Genomic DNA, 23,571 nt, shown 5'->3' with positions numbered 1-23,571 from the left:
ATGATTCTAGAGACCTCTATCAGCTCCCCCCTCGGTCATCTTTTTTCCCCCCAAACTGAACAGCCCCAGGGTTTTTACCTTCTGCTCACACGGCAGGTATTTCACACTGGTCATCAGGTTGATCATATCTGCATTACCCCCCACGGCTGCCAACCACACTGAGAACATCACACAGCACCTGCGATGAAGCCAGCCTCCTGCGGGTCAGCCTTTGCTGATGTGTGGGAAGCCATTTTCCATCTGCTCACCTTCGAGCCAGCGCTGACTGGCCGGCCTTCTCCTGCTGGATAACTTTGGATGCAGCCCACCCTTCCTGTGTAAACAACAACCTGTGGGAGAGAACGCCACAGCGGCTTCCTCCTGGAGTGGGACCCAGCTCATCTGTCTGCAGTGGGGTTTGCTCCCTTGCTTGGGGGGGCTCAAACACTTGGATCCCCAGAGAGATGTGCTGATGTCGGCAGACCATCTGGCAGCCATGCACAGAAGCCGGATACCTCGTTCCACCAGTCCCAGGGCCGTCTGTCTCTCCTCTCCCCACCAGCTTCCTGGCAGCCCAGCTCCCCTGGGCAGGGGTGTAATAGAAACACACGACCGATCTGGGGCCATCTCTATCCCCAGTGTGACCCCACTGAGGACAACAGCGTGGTGCAAAGGATTAATGCGTCAACTGAGCTAATTAATTGGTTGATAGACGTATGCCAGGGGTTATTTGAATCCCTGCAGTGTGACAAGTTTGATGCGGATTTCCTAGCCTCTAGGGACTGCACTGGGGCAGAAGAGGTAGAAAAAGGCTAATGAAGGCCCGCTCAGTCCAAACTGAGACAGCTGGAGGGAGATGATTAAAAGGAAGAGCCTTGCTCACCTGCAGGCAGAGAGAGCAGATCTGAGGCTGAACTCACTCTCCCAGAGAAGAAATTAAGTTTCTGTTGCTTCTTGCTGGCTTTAGGCATGGAGTGCCCCACAACCGCATGGGAGGGTGGGTGGAGAAGCCCAGGGACTCACAAGGGGGCACGCTGGTCAGGACGTGCTATAACACAAACCGAATTTGGGCCTGGCGTGTGCAAGTGAGACTCTCTATGGCAAGAATGCCAGGGAAGCATGCTCACGCTAGGACAGCCTTGAGCTTCTAGCACTGGGGATGAGGGCGTGAATTAAATTTAAGTCGCTTTACACCCCTGTTGGTAGGACTTGCTTTACCATAGCAGCCAGAGAAGACTGGGCTTCACCCTCACGTAGCTGACTAAAAGCGTATAATACTGACACTGAGTGGCCAGGAGACATTTGATCGCACTCTGCTAGTGTTGGAAATTCCTAAGAAGGCAGGAAGGTTTACGGTAGGTTAAAAAAAAATATTCAGACAGCTGTGACTTTATTATTGCGTGTATTGCAGTTGCATCGAGTCTTCAGGAGACATCAGTGCCCCCCTTGTGCAAAGATAAATGAGACACTCCCTCTACTGTATAGCTTATCGACGAAATAGAAATCCTGTCGCAGACAGGAGGGACAGGCCCAGAGATAAATACAATAGTAAAAACAGATTTAAAAAAACAATCACATTTACTTATGATCAAGGCTACGATTTTGGCACTGGTATTTTTATGTCAACTCCTGGACAGGACATGGACAATAAATAATAAATGATGGATGCCCAAACCCTGCTGCCCAGGGTTGAATTATTGCATTTTCAAGAAGTTGTGGAGGGCTCATTTAAAAAAAAAAAAATCACAGCATCTGTAAGATCCATGACAGATTTGTAGCCTTACTTATAATTATTAATGTTACAATACAGTTCCAGTCAGGGCCCCATAGCGATGGGATGGACACACACAGTCCCTGCCCCAAAGTGCTTACAATCTACATAGAGGAGTATCTCATTTTAAAGATGGGAAACTAAGGCACAGGACGGTGGAAGGCCCGATTTTCAGAGTAGCTCAATTCCCAGTTAGGCAGCTGCACGAGCCTTCGGATTAAACACCCCACTCACTGTCTAAGCTCTTGAATATTCGGCCCTGAGTGACTCACCCATAGACAGGGAGTTGGTGGAAGAGCCGGGTCTCCCAAGTCCCAGCCCGGAGCCTTAAGTGCAAGGGCAGCCCTGGCCCCACAGGGGAAGAAGTCACATCCAGGATAGTGCAACGATCGTAGCTGTGTAACGCACACAGAAGGCACCCACCCCTCGGCCATTCAACGCTATTCACGTGCTGGCTCTCGGCTGCGTTGGGGCAGCCGGCTCAAGTCCCGGGGCTGTACCACCTCTCCGTTCGATGGGATCTCCTCACCAGCCTCTCTGTCTCGGGTTCCAGCCTCGGGAAGATGCGAGACACGGGCCGGTACGCAAACGGGCGAGTCTGCCGAGTCCAAGATCCCTTCCTCTTTGCAACTACAACGGGTTTCCGGTCCTTCTCTCCCACGTTTCCAGCAGGCATAAAGTGCAGCAGCAACAAACAAAGCAGCAACGAACCCCAGAGATACCCACATGCCACTGTGGCCCCTTGGCTCTGGAAAGAAAACCAAAGATGAGAGTCAGTTTAGGCACAGCTGGACTAAGAGAAGACAGGTGTCCCAGTGGTTAGAGCCCTCGCCTAGGTCTTGGGAGACCAGGGTTCAATTCCCTGCTCTACCTTTGAGTCCTTCTCTGGGCCTCAGTTCCCCCTCTCCAGTGTGGATAACAGCATTGCCTTCTCACAGGGGTGCTGTGAGGCTGAATCCAAGGTGCTCAGATACTAACATGACGGGGTCCAGATAAATATTTTAGAACAAGCCTTACTGATAAGAAGCTGGCCTCTGCCACAAAGATCTGTTTGCACAGCACCTAACACTCTGGGGTCCTGGCTATTAACCCAAGGCAAATAATACATTAGAGTCACTCAGACTAGAGCAAGGGTAACCTCATGTTGCTGCCTCTCATAATGTTTGGTGCGTTCCTTAAAGCCCCAGCTCCTGGAGTCCTGTGATTAGAGGAGACTCCCCGCTTTCATTTGGGTCTTCTCAGGGAAGGTTTCCAGCCCTTGGGGCTGTGGGGAGAGTTTGAAAACACAGTCCCTAGAGGTAGGTGCAAAAAGGGGGACGGAGACTGAGCATTGCAATCCCCTGCCACCCCAGAGCATGGCACCCTGGCTCCCTATAAAATTCAGAGGCCCCTAAAATTGGGATTCACAGAAGCCAGCATGCGAGGCAGGGGGCTGCCTAAGGTAGCCAGTAGGAAATGCCGAGGAGAAGGCTGTGAAAAGCCACCTCCCTCCACTTGCAATTCACAGCCAGGCGCCCTCTCTTGGAGTTAAATGCCTAAGCAGGGTCAGTCCATTTTTGAGAAGAAACAAGATGGCAGCGATTAGAGCATTTGCCCAGGGTGTGGGAGACCAAAGTTCAAACCCACGGAGAGAAGCAAAGACTTGAACCCAAGTCTCCCACCTCTCTGGAATGGGCTGTACCCACTGACCGCCAGGAGGGACTGAGGGACCCCCCCAACGTTGTTCCACTGGGCAGAAATAATTAGCTGGAGAGCCCCAAGAAATTCGCAAATACAAGACACCATGGTAAAAAAGCAAAACACAAACACCCACCCCTCAATGGCAGTGCCCATCTCACGGAGCTGGGCCTGGCTCTCCACTCCTGTGTCGTGACCTGGCGCATGGGGTCACATCACCGCTCAGGTATGGGGGCAGCCGGGCCAAACCGGGCTGGGGGTGTGGGGGGATTGGCCCTATAGGACAGGAGCTGCCGCTGCAGGGTGAGTGCAAGGCAGATTCACTCTCCAAACCTTCCCTTGCCCAGCCTGGCCTGGCCAGGCCCAGGGCTTCCCCATCTCCCCCAGGGGACCTGACCCCCCCATACCACCATGTGGATAAAACAAAACCTCACACAATTCCCTCCAAATAAGACATTATTTAAAAAAAAAATTCACAGGGCTCTAATTATCTGACAGCCCCCGGCTGCGGGTGATCGCTGGGATCAACACACAAACACCCGGAGTTCTGGGTAAAAGCTGATCAGGCACCGACCCAGTTCTGCACAATCCCGCTGGGAAGTGCTCCTGTAAAGAGATTCAGGTCATTAATACTTACCCCGCTCCAGAGAGCCGTTGGAAAGCATCCCTCGTCTACTTCCCTCTCCAGTCCGATTGGCAGTCCCCTCTCTGACAGCGGGAGTCTCCGATATAAGTGGTGGGAACAAGACAGGACCTGCAGGCAAACAGGAGGGCACAGATGTCAAGGCAAGGAGGCACCATTAGGTCAGCTGATCTGATCTCCTGTATAACCCGGGCCAGAGGACCTCACCCAGGGGTTCCTGCGTCCAGCCCATATCTGGTGGTGGCCTAGAGCTTTTTTTCCCTGAAAGTCATCCAGTCTTGATTTAAAGACTTCACAGCGATGGGAGGCTGAGATACACAGCACCTTGCAGGAAGCAGTAATGCAATATCTAGGCTCTGATCCAGCCCTTCTGCCCATCCCCGTAGTATCGTGCACCTCATAGTCCCTTTAAAGTATTTATCCTCCCAACATTCCCCACCACGGTGGGGGAAGCACCGTTATCCCCTGTACCAGGGCGGTTTGCTCCTGGGCTGGAGAGATTAGGGCCAAGCCTGCCCTGATCACAGGAGTCATCCCAGCCGAAGGGAATCCGGAGATTCCAATGTAAAGGGCAGTGTGGGGCGGGGGAAGTGGGGGGTGGTTGAAAGAAAGTTGAGCCTGACAGCAAGCTAGGGAAGGCCAGGAATCAGGAGATGTATTGAGCTGAAATGGATACAATACTTGGTGTGTTTTGGGACCGCTGAATTCTGCGTTTGGACAAACTCCGTTGCCAGCCTGGAGAAAAGCGGTTCAACAATTCTGGGTGGACAAAGTGATTGGAACCTGTGTGAGTTCTTAAAGGGGGCCCGATGAAGGGGAAACAGAGGCAGATTGGTGGCCACGATACTATATCCCCTGACAGAGGCGCACACACACAAACTTCGTGCCAGATTTGTAAAGGTATTTAGGCGTTGCTGTGCACAGGGTCACAACGCCTAACTGAGTTAGGAGCCTACATCTCTTTTCACAAGGGATTTAGGCACTTAGGAGAAAAGATCCCATTGATAGACAGAATTTCAGCTCCCATGTGCCCAAATGCCTTTTGAAAGAGTTAGGCTCCTAAATCAATCAGTTAGGGGCTGCGACACTGTGCATAGCAACGCCCAAGACCTTTACAAATCTGGGGCTAAGTGACTTGGCCAAGGTCACACAGACAGTCTGTGGCAGAGCTGGCATTGACCCAGTGTCTCCCGAGGCCTGAGCCGGCAGACCAAGCACAAGGCCCTCCTTCCTCCCTAAACATGGCAGAAGAAACAGACGCCCAAAGGGAGTCATAAACAACACTGAGCATGTAGAAAAGGAGGACTTGTGGCACCTTAGAGACTAACCAATTTATTTGAGCATAAGCTTTCATGAGCTACAGCTCACTTCATCGGATGCGAATACAGACAAACACGGCTGCTACTCTGAAAACTGAGCATGTATTCAGCATTTCTCATCCATAGACGTCCAAGTGCTTTACAGAGGTGGTCAGTGTCATCCCCACCATTTTACAGATGGGGAAACGGAGGGACAAAAGGGGGGGGCAGCAACATGCCCAAGGTCACCCAGCAAATCAGGGGCAGAGATCTGAATGAAAGCCAGATCTTTGAAGTCCCAATCCAGCCTTACCCACTTGACCCATCTGCCTCCAAGAAAGCAATCCCAACTGTCGACAAGGATCTCAGGGACAGCGAGGCCAGAAGAACTATGCCGCTCTGAACGACATCCCTGGGAATTATACACCACTTCCACACATCGGATGGAGGGGGGAGAGGCTGTGCGCGTGAGACTGAACTGGAATTGGCCGTAAACCTCAAGGCAAGGCACCTGGGAAACTTACCAGGCACCGTCAGGTTGATACGCGCCATGCAGATTTCATGAAGGTCACTGACGACTCGGTATTCTCCGGCCATCCATTCACTTGCGTTCTTCACAGAAACGAGGAGCCAGCCTGAGACAGCGATCCGTCCCTGGTACTTGCGGCTGTAGTAATTCTGCTTTTCTTTACTAGTGAACACCAGGATGGGGTCACAAGCAGTGTCGGAGGCCGTGATGGTGGTTGGCATCTTACACAAACGAGATGCCTTCTTGGGCAGGTTAATTTCAACATGCCCAGAGGAGCCTTCGGGCACAGACAGGTTATAGCGGGGACAAGCTCCAGACCCTAGAAGGAAAAAGGTGTGTGAGCGACAAGTGGGTTCTACGCTGCTCTTGTGGAAGACAATGATTTCCTCTGGAGGGGAAGCGGGCATGCTGCAGGTCCGGGGCCCAGGAGCAGAGCTAAAGCTGGCTGCGGACGGGTTAGCTCAGGGCGTGGATGGCAGAATGTTGCGGGTCAGGACTATGGGGCACTGGCAGAGCTGTGGGCTAGGGCAGCGGAACCTTCCCAGAAGTGGGGGGGGGCCCCCACGGGCCCCCATCCCCTCTGTGGCCCTGCCCCCACCCCCGGCCAAGCTGGAGTGGGGCTGGAGAGCCCAGGCCCCTCCACCTGCCTGAGGTGGGCCCCCCAAGAGCAGCCCCTGGCCCATGTATCCACCCCCCCAGACCCTCTGCCCAAGGCGGTGGAGGGTCCACGGCTCCCCACAGTTGCCTGCGTGATTGTTACCCCCACCTGGCTCCAGCTGGGGGGCAGGGCCTTGGAGCCACACTCAGCCCTGGTAAGAGCCATGCAGGCACCTGCAGGGAGCCAGATGCTCTACCTGTCCTGGGCAGGGGGGGGAGGGTGTCCAGCGGGCGGGGACTGTTCTCAGGGACCCCCCCACCCCAGGAAGGTGGAGGGTCCATGACTCTTCACAGCTGCCCAGGCTCCTGGGCCAGGCTCCAGCTGCCAGGAGGGCTGGGGGAGGGGGGGCCTCAGGGGGAAGAGGAAGGGCAGGGGCCAGGCTTCCCTGGCTGGGGGGGCAGGGGGAAGACAGCTCTGGGCTGGAATAGTTGTGGACATCAACAGAGCTCAGCTGCGGGGGGGGAAGACCAGGGCTTGAAGGAAGAAGTGGGGACTGAAGGTCAGGACAGAGGAGCATCCGCAGAGCAGGAGGGTGGGAAGCCGGGGGCTGGAATAGCAGAGGGAACATGGGTCAGGATTAAGGTGACTTGGCAGAGTTAGGTGGGAGTGATCCCCGTGGGGCCTGGGATCAAGGGGCACTGGTGGATGTAGGAGGGAAGCCCAGGGCTAGAAGAACTATAGGGCACCAGGAGAGTGATGTATACCGAACCCAGGACTGCAAATTGCAATACTGGGGTACGGGATGTGTGCAATATGATCCATGGAAAGGGAGACCAACCTTCCCCCACCCCCACCCCCCAGCCAACATTTCAAAGATCCCCAGTGCAACTCAACTCGGGGGTGGGGTGGGGGGGATCTAGATTTAAGTGTCCAGATTTGGGAGGGGGGAGAGCAAGAGGTGAGGGTAAGTATGGTTAAGAGCCACCTGGACACCTTGCCCCTGCAAACACACACACCCATCTCCTGCCCTTGGCCAATAAAATCTGTCAGTGCCTCAGATCCCTCCCCGCCACACACACTTGGTGACTCACCCTGCTACCATCTGCAAGAGGCCAGTCCAGCCTACCAATGAAGATCATTTCTTGCAGTTTCCCACCCCCACCATCCACTCACTTGCACAGACCCAGCTCCTTATTTTCCAGCCCTGCCTTCTCCCCATAGCAATGGGGGGAAAGACATAATCCTCCAGACCTCCAACTCCCTGTTACCTCCCAGCCCCATACTTGCTACCTCCCCCCCCCACCAGTAAGGAGACATCCTCCTCCCCATCTACTCCCTAGCTGCTACCCTGCAGCAAGAGGATGGACCCCCCGCCTCCATCCATCCCGAGCAGCCTGCTACCCCCATCCCCAGCAGGAGGAGCATTCCACCCCCACCCCCCTATTCTACCGCTCTCCGAAATAAGGATCCCCCACCATATCCCCTCTGAACCCAGCACAGCTGTATTCCGTCCCCCCATTACCCATCCCCCCTGCCCACCTGCCACCTGCCCAGTCCCTGGAGTCAGCCAGAGGGCCCCCAGAAAGATCAGGGTCTTTAGTCTCCACATTGGCCCAAGTAGCAGCTGTTGAGCGTGTCTGTCCCCTTCCGCGCACACAGCGACAATGGTTGAAATTTTTCTTGGAGGCTCGTATTTCCCGGGACTTGCGCAGACATCGTCATGAGCTGGGACAGGGATTGGTTCCCCTTTGCCCCGGCCCTGCCCAGCTCACATCCGCTCTGCCTCCCTGGGCCTGAGGGGGAAGCCGCCACCTGCTTCTCAGCCTTCCCTGGCTTCCTGCGCGAACAGCTGAGTCGCAGGAAGCCGAGGCGGCGCCTTCAGGGGAGGATGCGGTGCTCTGCACCCACCAAATTTTCCCCTTGGGTGCTCCAGGGCTGGAGCACCCCTGGGAATTGGCGCCTAAGGTGCTACTTTGGGCCGATTAAATTTCTCCCTCCCGGAACAACCGGTTCTCAAAGGGCTTCTAAATTTAACAACCGGTTCTAGCGAACTGGTGCGAACGGGCTCCAGCTCACCACTGGTTGTGCCCCCAGCAGACCACCCCGCTAAACTAAACACCGATCTGACTGTACTCTGTGGGTACACACTACACGGGTTTGCAGGATCCCACCCACGCTGGGACAGCACTTTTCTGACCAAGATGATTTTCCAAGTCACCTGTGTCTCCTCCTCCTCCTCCTGTCCTAACCCACTCCGCACCCAGAGCCAGGGACAGAACCCAGGAGTCCCGATTCCCAGTGCCCCCTGCAACTCTCACCACTAGGCACCCCTATTTTCCAAGGGCAGAGATTTTCTGGTCTAGTTCCAGTCCTTATTAGGAAGCTGCTTTGCTGGCCAGCAAGGAAGCACCCGTGCAAGCTGCGGGGGGGAGGGCTGAATGAGAAATCCTGCGTTTAGAGATCGCCTTTCACAGAGGCTCAGAGGCCAGGGCAAAGCCTGGGAGTGAGAGATGCATGGTCCAGGGCTGCTCCTGGGAAGATGGAAGGTTTTAGGCAGCACCCTTGGAAGCTCTGACCCTCACTTCCCTCCTAGCCCTCCCCCGCCCTGAACACAGAGCAGCCATTCTAAGTGGGGCGGGGGGGGGGGGGGACGGGGCACTCAAGGCACTGCTACAAAGGAAGTTCACAGCTTACCGGCTGGCCGGCCCCCTTTCTGTGCAGTATCCCCTGCAGATGAGCCATCTCCCCCTCTCTGGGCACGAACAGCCAGGCGTGCTCTGCAAACCCCCTATTCCAAGCCGGGCAAATACAGCACCTAGGCACGATCAAAACCGCGGGATTTAGCCCCGCCTGTCTGGAAGCCTGGGGATTGGCTGTCATTAGCATACTGTACTGTCATTAGCGTACGCAGAGGACAGCGTGTAGCAAATGAGCGGTGATCTGCATAACGCGCGGGAAGCTGCAGGGCTGGGGGGCCGCCCCGGCTGGTCTCGTGTGCATTGAGCCAGCTGCTCTGGGTTCCCTCCCAAGCAGAGGTTGGTGTAAAGTGGCCCTCGCTCTGTTGGAGTCAATGAGCCAGATCCTCCCTCCCCAGGGTGAAACCACTGCTCTAACCCTTAGGCAACGCTCCCCTCTCAAAGCCAAGATTGGAGCAGCTGCTTATTGCTCCCCTGCATGCTGCTGTCTAGGAAAAATAGCTTGTGTAAAACCCGCTGCCAACCCGCTGCTAGCGGGGTTGTCTGCTCGGTGTCCCCATCCGGTATCCTCATTTTGAACCTCTGACCTTCACTCTGATCCCTAAAAAGAAAAGGAGGACTTGTGGCACCTTAGAGACTAACCAATTTATTTGAGCATAAGCTTTCGTGAGCTACAGCTCACTTCATCGGATGCATCTCTGATCCCTGTTTTTCATTAGTTGTCTCCCGGGACTCAGTTGGTCCCTGGGTCCAGTGGTCCCTCCCGCTGGGCTGGGAGAGGGGCCTTTAACAGTGGGTGGGCTTGAGCCTGCCCACTTCCCGCATTTTTTTCGTATAAAATCTCCTCACTGTATTTTCCACTTTATGCATCCGATGAAGGGAGCGGCAGCTCACGAAAGCTTATGCGCGAATAAATTGGTTAGTCTCTAAGGTGCCACAAGTCCTCCTTTTCTTTTTGCGAATACAGACGAACACGGCTGCTACACTGAAACCTCCATCGTGGCCATCTAGTCTGCCCACCTGAATGGCACAGGCCAGAGAACTGCCCCCAAATAATTCCCACAGCAGATCTGCCCTGCTCACATTTCCCGGCCACTGGGCACAAGGGAGGGACACGGAATACAGCCTCTTCACCAGCTGTAATAAATAAAAAACCAAGCAGCCACATGGGGCCCAGCTTTGCCCACTAGGGGGATCAGCCCTGAGTCCTGGTCTCTTCTGCTTCTCTCCTTACAGTGGAGGGAGGTGCTTTGGGGTTATTTTAATTTGCAAGCTAGTTTCACATGAGGCAGGGCAGGTATGGGGGCAAGTGGGAACACAGAACAATACTTGCAAACCGTATCTATTCAAAGCATAATATGAGATAGCAGGAGACCCTGAGCCAAAATGCCCAAGTCAGTTTAGTAGGGCTCATACGGTTGGGACTGAATGCAGAATTTGGAGCATTGCCGTTAAGGCATAAATTGGGTGGTTAGAAGGCTAGTGGGGCGTCAGATGGCAGGAGAACGTAGAGCTGGGAGGAAAAGGATAAAGGCAATAGGTGCATTCAGAAAGAGAAGCAAGGTTGTTACCACCGCTACAGACTAGGGACCGAATGGCTAGGCAGCAGTTCTGCGGAAAAGGACCTAGGGGTGACAGTGGACGAGAAGCTGGATATGAGTCAGCAGTGTGCCCTTGTTGCCAAGAAGGCCAATGGCATTTTGGGATGTATAAGTAGGGGCATAGCGAGCAGATCGAGGGACGTGATCGTTCCCCTCTATTCGACATTGGTGAGGCCTCATCTGGAGTACTGTGTCCAGTTTTGGGCCCCACGCTACAAGAAGGATGTGGATAAATTGGAGAGAGTCCAGCGAAGGGCAACAAAAATGATTAGGGGTCTGGAACACATGACTTATGAGGAGAGGCTGAGGGAGCTGGGATTGTTTAGCCTGCAGAAGAGAAGAATGAGGGGGGATTTGATAGCTGCTTTCAACTACCTGAAAGGGGGTTCCAAAGAGGATGGCTCTAGACTGTTCTCAATGGTAGCAGATGACAGAACAAGGAGTAATGGTCTCAAGTTGCAGTGGGGGAGGTTTAGATTGGATATTAGGAAAAACTTTTTCACTAAGAGGGTGGTGAAACACTGGAATGCGTTACCTAGGGAGGTGGTAGAATCTCCTTCCTTAGAGGTTTTTAAAGTCAGGCTTGACAAAGCCCTGGCTGGGATGATTTAACTGGGAATTGGTCCTGCTTTGAGCAGGGGGTTGGACTAGATGACCTTCAGGGGTCCCTTCCAACCCTGATATTCTGTGATTCTATGATTGCTGTGTGTCTGTGCTGCTCTGGACCCCAATAATCCCTCCCTCTAGTCTAGGCTGTGTAAATTCGTATACCACAGCCCATGGGATTACTGGTGCTTGCCTAGAGCAGTGGTTCTCAACCAGGGGTACATCTATGTACCCTGGGGGTACGCAGAGGTCTTCCAGGGGGCACATCAACTCATCTAGATCTTTGCCGAGTTTTATAACAGGCTACAGAAAAAGCACGAGCCCAAACTGAAATTTCAGACAGAGGATGACTTCTTTACACTGCTCTATAGACTACACACAGACAGGTAAGTACAATATTTATATCCCAATTGATTAATAATTATATGATACGAATGAGAAAGGAAGCAAATTTTCAGTAACAATGGCTGTGACACTTTTGTATTGTTATGTCTGATTTCATAAGCGAGTCATTTTTAAGTGAGCTGAAACTTGGGAGGGATGCCAGATAAATCAGCCTCCTGAAAGAGGTACAGTTGTCTGGGGAGGCTGAGAGCCGCTGGTCCAGAGGCCAGTAAGTATAAGTCTACACAGCAAAGGAAAACCCATGGCTGGTCCATGCCAGCTGATTCAGGCTTTTGTGGCTGTTTCATTTTTGTGTAGACTTCTGGGCTCTGGCTCTGGGACCCTCCCACCCGCTCAGGTCCCAGAGTCTGCACTCCGGGCTTAGCCCAGATGTCTACACAGCAATGAAATAGCCCTGCGAGCCCAAGTCAGGTGGCACGGGCCAGCCGCAGGTGTCTAGTTGCTGTGTAGACATGCCCTGAGTTTCAAGCAGGCACAAGGCTGGGTCTGGCACCACATGGCCTGTTTGTCTGAATGTTTATCCTGTGCTGATCCTACATCCCTCCTGAGTCATCTCCACTGAGTCAGCCCTGTGATTTATCAGGGGACGGAACAGCCAGTCACAGAAAATCATGAGTCACCCATATGTGACGGTGCAGAATTTGAGCAGTGTTGTAGCCGTGTCAGTCCAAGGATATTCACAGTGGGTGAGATATCTTTTATTGGACCAACTTCTGCTGGGGAGAGAAACAAGCTTTCGAGCCTGTCTATTCCAAGCTCTGCTGCTGGGTGAGTGGGGGGAGAGGGGGTAAATTGCTTCCCCCCCCGTGCCTCAGTTTCCCCATCTGTGAAATGGCACTAATGATTTTTGTAAAGTGCTAGGTGATCTGCTTTATGAAAAGCGCAAGATACAAGCTAGATATTATTATTATTATTATTATTATTATTAAAGATTGTGAGGTGTTCAGATAATCTGATAAGGGGAACCCTATGGCTAGAGCCCTACTAATCTGGGGGGAAGACCAGATAAATCTGATGTCCACTGGTGTAAGTAAGGGGAAACTGAGGCCCACACAGGGCCATTTTCCATGCGACAGCTGTTGCCTACATATATCGTAGGTGGCCCCTCCGTCAGCAACAAACCTTGGCACCCTCTAGTGATTTTTCTGTGGGCCCCCTGTTGGCATGCGGGATCCCTCCCCGCACAGAGCCCCCTGCTGGAGTTGTGTTCCCCACCTTCTTCTCTGAACCCAGCCCACTCAAAAACAGGGTGCAGTGGGTAGGGAGACACTGATCAGAGTGAAGACCAAAGGCAGTGGGAACCCTTCCTACCGCCACCCCTCCTACAATTGGTCTTCCATATGCACCATGCCATCAAGGGGGAGGAGAGGAGTTTTTTAAAACCCTGCAGAGGTCTCTGGGTGAGGACGGAAGGGCCAGCTGCTAGCATCCCAGCAGAGCTCTGCGCTGGATTGTTTTAGGGGTTTCCCCTGGACTCCCTGCTCTTCACAGCAGTGTTCAGGCATCTGCTGTTACGAGCTGCCTGTGGCCTTCCAGAGCAGGCTCTCTGCAAACTCAGGCAGACCTCACTGTGTCAGCTGGGGGCATTTTTGGACACCAATCTTTGCAACCCTGAGGAGGGAGCTGGGGGGGGGAATGCACAAAGAACCTGCCGTGATGGTGAGAAGGGGAGAGAGTGATATGGGGGACGGGGGCATGTGGGGGACAGAGAGCTCCTGGCATGGAGGGACACACAGATGGGGGTAGGAATAGGGGTGAACAGAGGCCCTGGCAATGGGAGGGGGTGACACAGAGCTGATATCATTGGAGAGGGGATTGTGAGGGTGGCACAGCGAGCCTTTGGGTTGGGGGGAGAAAGGGGTACCCTGGTCTAGGGACATGAGGATCTGGGGGGCAAACAGAGCCTTTGGGCTGGGGGGAGAAAGGGGAACCCCCGGTCTATTGGCATGGGGATCTGGGGGGCACACAGAGCCCCTGGCATGAGGCAGGGAGGGGCAGCTGCAGGTGGGGTCTGTGCAACAGAGGGGGATGCTGGAGGAATGGAGGATGCAAGGGCCTTTGTTGTGTGCAAGGAGCTGGACACAAGCAAAGCAGCTGATCCCCCTTAGGAGCAAATAAAGCAGAAGCTGCGGGCGTGTGTGTGTGCGGGGGGGTTTAGCTGGAAAAGATTCTAGTTTGAGACCAGGGGAGTCGCTTCAAGCCTTGGGCTGGAGGGAGGGAACTGGGGTCTCGGCAAGGGAGGGAGAAGGGACTGGGCGGAGCGGGGTTGTTTACCTCGCAGCTGGATCAAGTCGCTGCTTTCGTTTTCGCTTCCTCAACCTGCCAGGGCAGCTCCTGCCACAGCGTCCTGGGAGGTGAGTTTATTGCATTAGTTTCCCGATGCCACTCCACGTTTGGCTGTCTCGGTGCTCAGCTGCACCGGGGTGGGGGGGTATGGGGGGGGCAGCTTCCCCCCTGCAGCCGTGATTGTTGGGTTTACTTGTGCACGGAGTTGGGACAGTGGATTGGGGGCCCTTCGCGTGGCACTGGGCAGGCGGGGCCGGCAGGAGTGGGGGGCGGTGCTCCAGGCTGGACCCCCCACCCCCCACCCCACTTGTGAGGGTGGAAAACTGCATGTCACCGCCCCGATGATTGTTTCCCTCTCGGGATGGTCTCCCCGCGGAATGACTTGACTCCGGCACCGCTGCTCCGGATGAGCTGCTCCCTGTGTGAACGCTTGGCATTCGCATCGGAGCAGCAGCAGCATTGGAATCGACTTTCAAGAGAAGGCAAGCCCTTCCCCCTTCTTCCTCCTCTCCACCCCCCTACCCCCAGCGAGCAACTCCTGGGCTCACTTGACTGCTTTCTTCCTTGCCTCTGTACTGGCTGCTGAGGACCAGGAGGGGGCGCTCTCCCCTTGCAGTGAGTGTCAGCACCCGGCTAGGGGGCGCTGTGCTTCAGGGAGTGGGGCGGGGGGCTCAGTAGGGGGTGCTCTCCCCTGGCAGTCAGCGCTGACCCCAATGCACCAGTGTGGCGCTAGGGGGCGCTGTGCTACAAGGAGCGGGATGGGAGCTCAGTAGGGGGCGCTCTCCCCTGGCAGTCAGCGCTGACCCCAATGCACCAGTGCGGCGCTAGGGGGCGCTGTGCTACAAGGAGCGGGGCTGGGGGCTCAGTAGGGGGCGCTCTCCCCTGGCAGTCAGCGCTGACCCCAATGCACCAGTGCGGCGCTAGGGGGCGCTGTGCTACAAGGAGCGGGGCTGGGGGCTCAGTAGGGGGCGCTCTCCCCTGGCAGTCAGCGCTGACCCCAATGCACCAGTGCGGCGCTAGGGGGCGCTGTGCTACAAGGAGCAGGGCTGGGGGCTCAGTAGGGGGCGCTCTCCCCCGGCAGTCAGCGCTGACCCCAATGAAGCGCTAGGGGAGCTAGGGTGAAGGTGCCACCTTTAAGCTGCACCCCTGTAACTCATGTAACCCCATTGGGGTTCAGAGAGCCTGGCCCCTTTTACAACCTTGTCCTGAGGCAGCGGAAAGGCGGGTTGTTCTGGGATGGGGAAAGGGGAAGCGACAGGGTGTGCGTGTCTGGAGCTCCAGACAAGAGAGCTCCAAGCGAGCAGGCCCTCACGTAGCGAGGCAGCCGAGAACCTGCCCAAAGCCCGGAAGGGACAGAGCGGCTGACCGGGGACACCCCAGGACGGGAGCCAGAAGGAGCGCCGTGCCAGGGAGGAATCGCCCGAGAAGGACAAACCGGCGCTGGACCCCGGATCCCTGCTGCCCAGAGCCGTGTGGGACCATGAGTGCTGAAGCATGTGACCTTGCATTGGGAATAAGGAGGGAGGCTGTTAGCTAGTTAAGTGGGGAGGTGGTTGCTCTGTGCGGCTTTGCAGAGCGCTGCAGAAGAGGGCACCGGCGGGGTTTGTTGGGGTCTGGGGAAAGTTCACTGCACCGGAGGTGACTTGGGAGCACCCAAGACTCACCTCTGGCCCGGAACTGTGCCCGGATCTCCTGAACTCTCAGCGGACACATTGCTTGGTACCTGCCCTTTCAGACCGCTGGTACCATGGGCCTGTGGGGCCTTGTGTTGGATGTAACCCTGTTTTTCTCCATTCGTCCCTCTGTAAATAAATATTTCCCTTTCCTGTAGTCATTGGACTGCTCTGGATGTGTGGTGTCTTTTACTCCAGGGGTGTGGAACAGGTGCCCACGGGGTGACAAGGAGTTTCCCGGCTGCGTTCCTGGAAGCACCTGTTCTTGGCCGGAGCTGCCTGCACAGCGGCCTCCATCTTGGCCACGAGGATGCCATAGTTAAAAATCGATCTCGTTATGCTGAGGCAAATACCTAATGTAGATGCCAGGGTCACCGGAAGGGGGGGCCCGGGGGCCATGCCCCCCTCCCCCTTTTTACTGGCTGTAAGCATAGGTGCAGACTCCGTGGGTGCTCCGGGGCTGGAGCACCCATCGGCAGCCAAGCTCCCCCCACCTCACCTTCCCCCCTCGCCTGAGCGTGCCGCATCCCTGCTCCTCCATCTACCTCCCAGCGCATCCTGCCGCCAAACAGCTGTTTGGTGGCACTTAGGACTTTCCAGGAGGGAGGAGTGGGGACATGGCGCGCTCAGGGGAGGAGGCGGAGAAGAGGCAGGGCTGGGGCAGGGAATTTGGGGAAGGGGTGGAATGGGGGCAGGGCGAGGGTGGTGCAGGGGCGAGGGTGGGGTCGAGCACCCACCGGGAACAGTGGAAGTTGGCACCTATGGCCGTAAGAGCAAGCAACGGGGGTGGGGCAGAAGAGCGGGCCTGTTCTTGGGGAGACGATGCAGGAGCAAGGCCCCAGGGGAAGATGCGGGGTGGGGGCGGGGTCTCGGGGGAAGGGGCGGGGTCTCAGTGGGAATGCACACCACGGGGGCAGAATCTTGGGAAGGGGCGGGGCTTCCATGAAACTAGGCAATTGTCAGAGCCGGGGCTCAGGGAGAAGGAGCGGTGTGGGGGCGGGGCCTTTGGGGGGCACAGCAGGGGGGCGGGGCCACAGTTCGGGAGCCTGTGGCCCCCTCACTTTTAGCACACTTCTGCTGCTCCCGGCCCTTCAATGGTTTGTCTTCCTTCAATTGGTTTAAATCTACATCTACATTAGGAATTTTCAGTAGGATCATGAGAAGATCAGTGTTAAAACTGAGTTAGTTACACTGCTATAACCTTTCTAATATAGACAGGCCCACAGATTAGCAATCCAGCACATTCCGCTTGTTCGCAAACTGCTGGTGGATGCCTGAAAGTTGCCATTATCCGATGCTGCGTGATCAGCAGAAGTCAGGATTGTGGTGCTGTAGCCAGGAAAGGAATGGCTAGGACGTGATTTCTCTGGCTCCAGCCCCGCAAACCTGCCTGCAAGCAGGGGTTTTCCCTGGAGAGTGGAGATGCTAGGGATTTTTTTTTTTTTTTTCTAAACTGTCAAGCCGGTTGCCAATAGCCAGACCGGTTACCTTTATAGTCAACTGGACAGTATTGGTTCCAGGCAAAACGTAGTGAGGGTTGTTATTAAGCAGCATCTACTGTAAATACATCTCTGGTTGCGTGTGGTTGCTTTTTCTGTGTCACTTTCCTGAAGAGGAGGGGGCATTCCAGCTAAATTTCCACATGGGAACTGGCTTCCTGGAAAATTCCCCTTTAGTTGGACTTTGGACAGGGGCAGTTCTCTTCTTTTCCAGTTGTGGTGGGTGAATAAATTCCCGTGTGTAATCTCTGTCTGTCCATTTTACTTTCTAAATCCCTTTGCCGTGCGGTGGCGGGGAGGTGGTCCAGGTTTCTGAGGAAACGTGAGGTCATTCGTTACACTGTTAACGCCTCTGGGTGTGTGGGCCCGGCTGGGGAAGGAACTAAGGGTACAGATAAACAGCCAACCCTTGAAAATCGGGACTGTTACTGTCTCTTGATTTCAGTTTGGTCCAGTCGCTGCCAAGGGGAGAGGATCCGGCGCTGGGATCTCTGAAGTTGATTGCTGCCTCCGGACTGAACCCAATTGCAGCTAGAGAGGAACTGGTCAGAGCCCAGTGCCCACACCCCAGCGTTCATCTGTCTCGGTGAGAGAGGAGAGGTGACAAAAGGCGTGGATCCCATGGCTTTAGAGCAGTCGCTCAATGGAAGACAAGGTAACTAACGCTTGACTGAGTAGGAACAGCCTGGGGGCTACATCTATACTTAGGGTGTCCAGGTGCCTGGTTTTCAACTGGAAAGTCCAGTTGAGAAGGAGACCTGACAATGTCTGGTCAGATCTACTGACCGGCCATGCAAAGTCCGGTTACTGCTGGTGGGGGAGGCAGGGCGGTGCCGGGTCATCACCCGTGCCAGCCCCTACTCAGCCGGGGTCACCTCCTACCTGCGTCGGGCGGCTGCAGCTCCCAGCCCTGGCTCTGCAGGCGAGTTCCTCCTGACCCAGGAAGGGGAGAAGGGGGAATAAGCAGCAAGCAAGGGGGGAGGAGGGAAAGAGGAGCAAATGGGGGGCGGGGCTTTGGGAGGGAAGAGTCGGGGCGGGGCCTCGGGGGAAGAGGTGCAGCTTTGGGCGAAGAGTCGGGGCAGGGGTGGGGCCTCAGGGGAAGAGGTGCAGCTTTGGGCGAAGAGTCGGGGCGGGGCCTCGGGGGGAAGAGGTGCAGCTTTGGACGAAGAGTCGGGGCAGGGGCGGGGCCTCAGGGGAAGAGGTGCAGCTTTGGGCGAAGAGTCGGGGCGGGGCCTCGGGGGAAGAGTGCAGCTTTGGGCGAAGGTCGGGGCAGGGGCGGGGCCTCGGGGGGAAGAGGCGGGGTGGGGGGAAGGTTCTGGCATACCTGCTAGACTGTCTGTTTCTTAAATATTACAAAATTGGCAACCCTACCTATGCTGCCTTCTGGGGGTTGGCATCAAGAGTCCCGGGTCCCAAGCTTCTACACGCAGGCCCCCTGGTTCGTAGGCGCAGCTGGTGTTTTCCAAGCACAGACATGAGACGATGGTTGTATGGTGGGATTTTGTGGCCTGGTGTGACCCAGGTCTGTTTGGCGTCGTGCCCTGTCCCCCGTCTAGTGGCATCTAAAGATCACTGAGTCTGCTACAGTCTTAGCGAAGAAGTATGTGGCTTTTAGTTCACGAATAGAGGCTCATACACTGAGCTTCACTGGTTCCAGGTTCGATCCCGCCTGCCAACAGACCGTGCTCCACTTGCATAGTGTTCATATGACTGCATGGGTTTGTTCTTTCTCGCTCTGCTTTATGCTAAGGACAACGGAGCCAAGTTTTCCATTGCTGCCCCTGTTTCACCCAGAATCCCACAGTGGGCATTGCCGAGACTAGCTATGTGCCGGGCAGGAGGGGAACTGGATTGCTTGTTTATGCAAACATAGGTTTCTGTAGACATACAGTAAATGCACACCTGCTCCTGTGGCTTCATCCGCCAGGGCCTCTGAAATGCTTCCATCAGGAATATTTTGACGTTGGTCTAGCATTCCGTTCCATGACTGAAGGGATTTCAAAGAAACCGTTAACTTCTGCCCAAAACAGTTTTCATTGAACGGACACAGTCATTTATTCAAACAGTACAACGGCCCCCTCCATCCAGGGGTCTTTGCACCCCTTACAAACAGCCAGAAATAATGCTGACCACCCACGTGGTGAGGTAGGGATCGTCCCCACCTTACCAAAAATGGGGAAACTGAGGACCTGGAGAGGTGAGGAGGAAAACTTTTAAAGCTTCCTCACTTTCAAAAGGAAGTTTGAAGACTTAGGAGCCTAAATGTCATTGATCCCCCCCCCCCCTCCCCAGTGAAATTTAGGCTCCTCCGTATCAAAGTGAAGTTGGTTTTTAAATGGGGTTTAAATTCCTAGAGCACTTGGAGTCAGTGTTTCAAAGGCAAGTAAGTGATTTGCCAAAGGTGATATGGAGTCTGTGGCGGGCTCAGATTGCTTGACTCTCAGTCCTATTTTGACTAGTCTGGACCGATAAAGAGTGATCAGTGCAGTCCCAAAACTGGGAGCGGGCTCATCTCCTTTCTGAGGATCCTGTGGATGTGGGAGAAGGGAAGGAAAATGCCCTTTTTTTTGCTGAAGTTTTGGTGGCTTAATTATTTTGGCTGGATGGAACTAACTTGAGAAATAGTCAGATGAGGCACTTTAGAGAAGCTAAAAGGAAACCGTGCAGAAGGAAAGTCTTGTGGCTAATGCACAAGACTTGGAGTCATGCATCTGCTGCTGGCTTATTGTGATCCAGAGCAAGCCGCCCCTCCCTCTGCCTCGGTTTCCCTATCTGTGAAGTGGTGGCAATGATACCGCCTAGCAGGTAAGCAGATAAGCTCCGTGATGGCAGAGGGCTGCGAGCATTGGAGGGAAGGAGCTGTGGAAGTGCAAAGTCAGTGACCCCTTGGGATTTCTCCAGAGTTTTCCACTGCCTTCCACGAACCTAGGGTTGCCAACTCTGACTGAAGCTATTCTGGGAGTTGTTGTCCCCCCCCTACACACACACACATGATGTAATGTAGGTTTTTTTCAAATATCCTATTAAAATCTCTCTGATTGCTTCAATAGTCACTGGGAGATTGATGGTGATTCCAGGAGACTCCAGGCCAATCCTGGAGGGTTGGCAACCCTACATGAACCTGGTTCCTTGTATTAAATGTGGAAGCACCGACCTTTGGGTGTCAGACTGCGAGGGGCGCCGTACCAGGGGCACTTTCTCAGCAGCATTAATACTTTACCATCTGTTCCCCACCTGGGAAGCCAGTTGTCCTGGCGATGGGCCAGCTAATGGAATGCTACCTGGCCTCTGGCAAGATAAATGCCATCTGGTACCATGAACGGGTTTTGTTCTCTTTCAGGTGACTTGCTTCACCTTAGACACAGGAAACCAGTTGGGTGGAAAGTCCCCCTGATTGTCGGTGTTGTACTCACAGTCGTTGTGATTGTTGCTGTTCCCATGATACTTTTGTCCGGTGAGTTGTCAGCCTTCACTGCTGTCATAAATAGAAAGGGAAGGGTAACAACCTTTATGTATGCAGTAACATCAAATCCCTCCTGGCCAGAGGTACAGAATCACTTACCTGTAAAGGGTTAATCATTTCCATTAACCTAGTTGGCACCTGACCAGAAGGACCAATGGGGAAAGAAGATACTTTCAAATCTGGGCGGGTGGAGATTTTTGTTTATGCTCTTTTGTTGTGTGCCCTCTCGGACAGAGAGAGGGACCAGCGCAGGAAAAAACATCTCCTAAAAAGATCCTGAATTAAATTACAGAAATTGTAAGTAATAGCAAGGAAATGCATTAGAGTATCTTTTGTTTTAGCTTGTGAATTTTCTCTATGCTAAGTGGGAGGTTTATTCCTGTTTTGTAACTTTGAAGTTGAGCCCAGAGGGGAATCCTCTGTGTTTTAAATCTTTTTATTACCCTGTAAAATCACCTTCCACCCTGATTTTACAGAGGTGCTTTTTACTTTTTTTTTTTAATAAAGTTCTTCTTTTAAGAACCTGATTGGTTTTAGTGTCCTAAAAACCCAAGGGTCTGGTCTGTGCTCACCTTGTTACCCTATTGGTTGGTATATTATTCTCAAGCCTCCCCAGGAAAGGGGGTGAAAGGCCTTGGGGGGATATTTTGGGGGGCTAGAGCTCCAAGTGGCCCCTCCCTGAATGTTTGTGTAAATCACTTGGTGATGGCAGCAATACTGTCCAAGGACAGGGAAAGGAATTTGTGCCTTGGGGAAGTTTTTAACCTAAGCTGGTGGAATATAAGCTTAGGGGGTCTTTCATGTGGGTCCCCACATCTGTACCCCAGAGTTCAGAGTGGGGAGGGAACCCTGACAACTGCCCATTCCCCAGCCACAGGCTCTCTCCTAGGCGGTGTGAGGTGGGGAGGCATGTGGGGTCATATGCCCCCACTCAGATTTCTGTCGGGGTGCATGGCTGAGAGGGACATGCCTGCGAAAGGCACCAGCAGCAAGCGCTCCCGCCAAGCCCCACTCGGTGGCACCCAGAGCAGGGAAGCGAGACGGGGCTGGCAGCCCAGGGTACAGGGAAGCCGGGTGACTCGCATCCTTCCTCGCCAGCCAGCAGCTGCAGTTACCAAGTCTGTTTTGGCTTGAAATTACCTGTATGCGATGCTTCCGGCAACCGCCTCTGCTGGTCCCTTTGGTTACCCCCCCCCCAATACTTTCCACAGAGAAGCTAGCTTAAAACAGCCCTTCTGGCTGGAAGTGTTTCCCTAGCTTGTGGGGACAGTCCCTCCACGGGAAGGCTTAGGAGACTCCTGGGATCAGATTTTAAAATGCTCCGGGCCAGATGTTCAGGACCCAACGGGCCGAGCCCTTTTGAAAGTCAGCCCTGAGCAAACAACCAAAGCGCCTTTAAACCGGCAAATCTGGGCTTGCACCTGGTACGTGACCCATTTCAATGTTAATTGATTTGTGGGCACAGAAAGGTGCTACAAGGAGGCATGTTTATCAGCTTCCTCCAGCTTCCTCCCTTGAGTTTAGGAAAAGCAAAATCTCTTATCACTAAAAGAAAAGGAGGACTTGTGGCACCTTAGAGACGAACCAATTTATTTGAGCATGAGCTTTCGTGAGCTTCATTCAGTGGATGCATCCGATGAAGTGAGCTGTAGCTCACGAAAGCTCATGCTCAAATAAATTGGTTCGTCTCTAAGGTGCCACAAGTCCTCCTTTTCTTTTTGCGAATACAGACTAACACGGCTGCTACTCTGAAACCTCTCTTATCACTGTTACTCTCTTAACTTCAGTGAAATCTCCACCCGAATCCAAGCTGCCTCATGTCTCCACCCCAACCCAGCTAAATGCAAAACGCCCTACTGCCTGCTGCCCGGATGGCTGGGTCGGGTTTCGAGGGAAATGCTATTATTTCTCTGATACTGAGGGGATCTGGGACTCCAGCCAGAGCCTCTGCTCTTCACTCAACGCCTCCCTGGCTGCGATCGACACCCAGAAAGACCTGGTAAGGGAAAACGAAAAATAAAACGGGTATAGACACCAAGCGGCATGTTGGTATGATCTTGTCCCAGGGTTCCTTCTAGTGCTCTTGTGAGGAACAAATCAGCTGGAACAAAAGCTCTGGCAGCTGAACCCTCAACTCAGATAGATACAAATATTCATATATTTTAAAAAATCCAGCCATGTTAATTAGAACATTAGAACGGCCATACTGGGTCAGACCAATGGTGCATCTAGCCTAGCGTCGTGTCTCGGATGGTGGCCCTTACCAGAGCTTCAGGGATAGGGTTCAGCACAGAGAATTTCTGGAGTGACCCACCTCTGTCTTCCACTTCCAGCTTCTGGCAGTCAGAGCTTTAGGGTCGCAAGCCTGGGTTTGCGTCCCTGACCATCTTGGCTAATAGCCATTGATGGGACTTCTCTAGTTCTTAATGGTGATTTGCAAAGGGTTTTTAAATAAATTTGGACTTGGGTCCCAATAAATCTTACTCCGTCTCTGAGGACACTAGATGGGGAATGCTGTGAGTTACTACCGAGAATTCTTTCTCAAGTATCTGGCTGGTGGGTCTTGCCCACTTGTTCAGGGTCTAAATAATCACCATCTATTGGGTCGGGAAGGAATTTTCCTTGTGGGTCAGATTGGCAGAGACCCTGCAGGTCTTCTTGCCTTCCTCTGCAGCATGGGACATTTGCACGTTTAAACTAGAGTAAATGATTCTCTGTAAAGTGAAGTCTTTAAATTATGATTTGAGGACTTCAGTAACTCAGCCAGAGGTTATGGGTCTATTACAAGAGTGCCTGGGTGAGGTTCAGTGGACTGTGATGTGCCAGAGTTCAGACTAGATAATCATG

General features: G+C 53.9%; 2 protein-coding genes across 3 annotated transcripts in view; one reads left to right on the top strand and one right to left on the bottom strand.

Annotated features, from left to right (window-relative positions):
- Positions 1–1,364: 1,364 nt before the first annotated feature.
- On the bottom strand, positions 1,365–8,104 carry LOC311531037 (uncharacterized protein; the record flags this gene model as incomplete). Its single annotated transcript, XM_084648095.1, has 4 exons — positions 1,365–2,498; positions 4,065–4,181; positions 5,893–6,216; positions 8,035–8,104. 4 exons carry the CDS (start codon positions 8,102–8,104, stop codon positions 2,191–2,193), a joined length of 819 nt encoding a protein of 272 aa, XP_084504221.1. The 3' UTR covers positions 1,365–2,190.
- A 5,979-nt stretch (positions 8,105–14,083) lies between these two features.
- LOC311530393 (C-type lectin domain family 2 member B-like) overlaps positions 14,084–23,571 on the top strand; it is a 48,439-nt gene continuing 38,951 nt past the window's right edge. For both annotated transcript variants that reach the window (XR_014713988.1, XM_084646944.1), the window contains exons 1-4: positions 14,084–14,157; positions 17,707–17,916; positions 20,602–20,715; positions 22,512–22,723. Coding sequence is in view for 1 of the 2 variants with exons in the window: in XM_084646944.1 (XP_084503070.1) it covers positions 17,883–17,916; positions 20,602–20,715; positions 22,512–22,723 (360 nt within the window). In the remaining variant the exon portion in view is untranslated. The remainder of the gene's footprint in view (positions 14,158–17,706; positions 17,917–20,601; positions 20,716–22,511; positions 22,724–23,571) is intronic.

Source organism: Lepidochelys olivacea (genome assembly GCF_965140295.1).
Source record: "Lepidochelys olivacea isolate rLepOli2 genome assembly, chromosome: 14".
Lineage (NCBI taxonomy): Eukaryota > Metazoa > Chordata > Testudines > Cheloniidae > Lepidochelys > Lepidochelys olivacea.
This window is presented reverse-complemented; position numbering and strand designations above follow the sequence as displayed.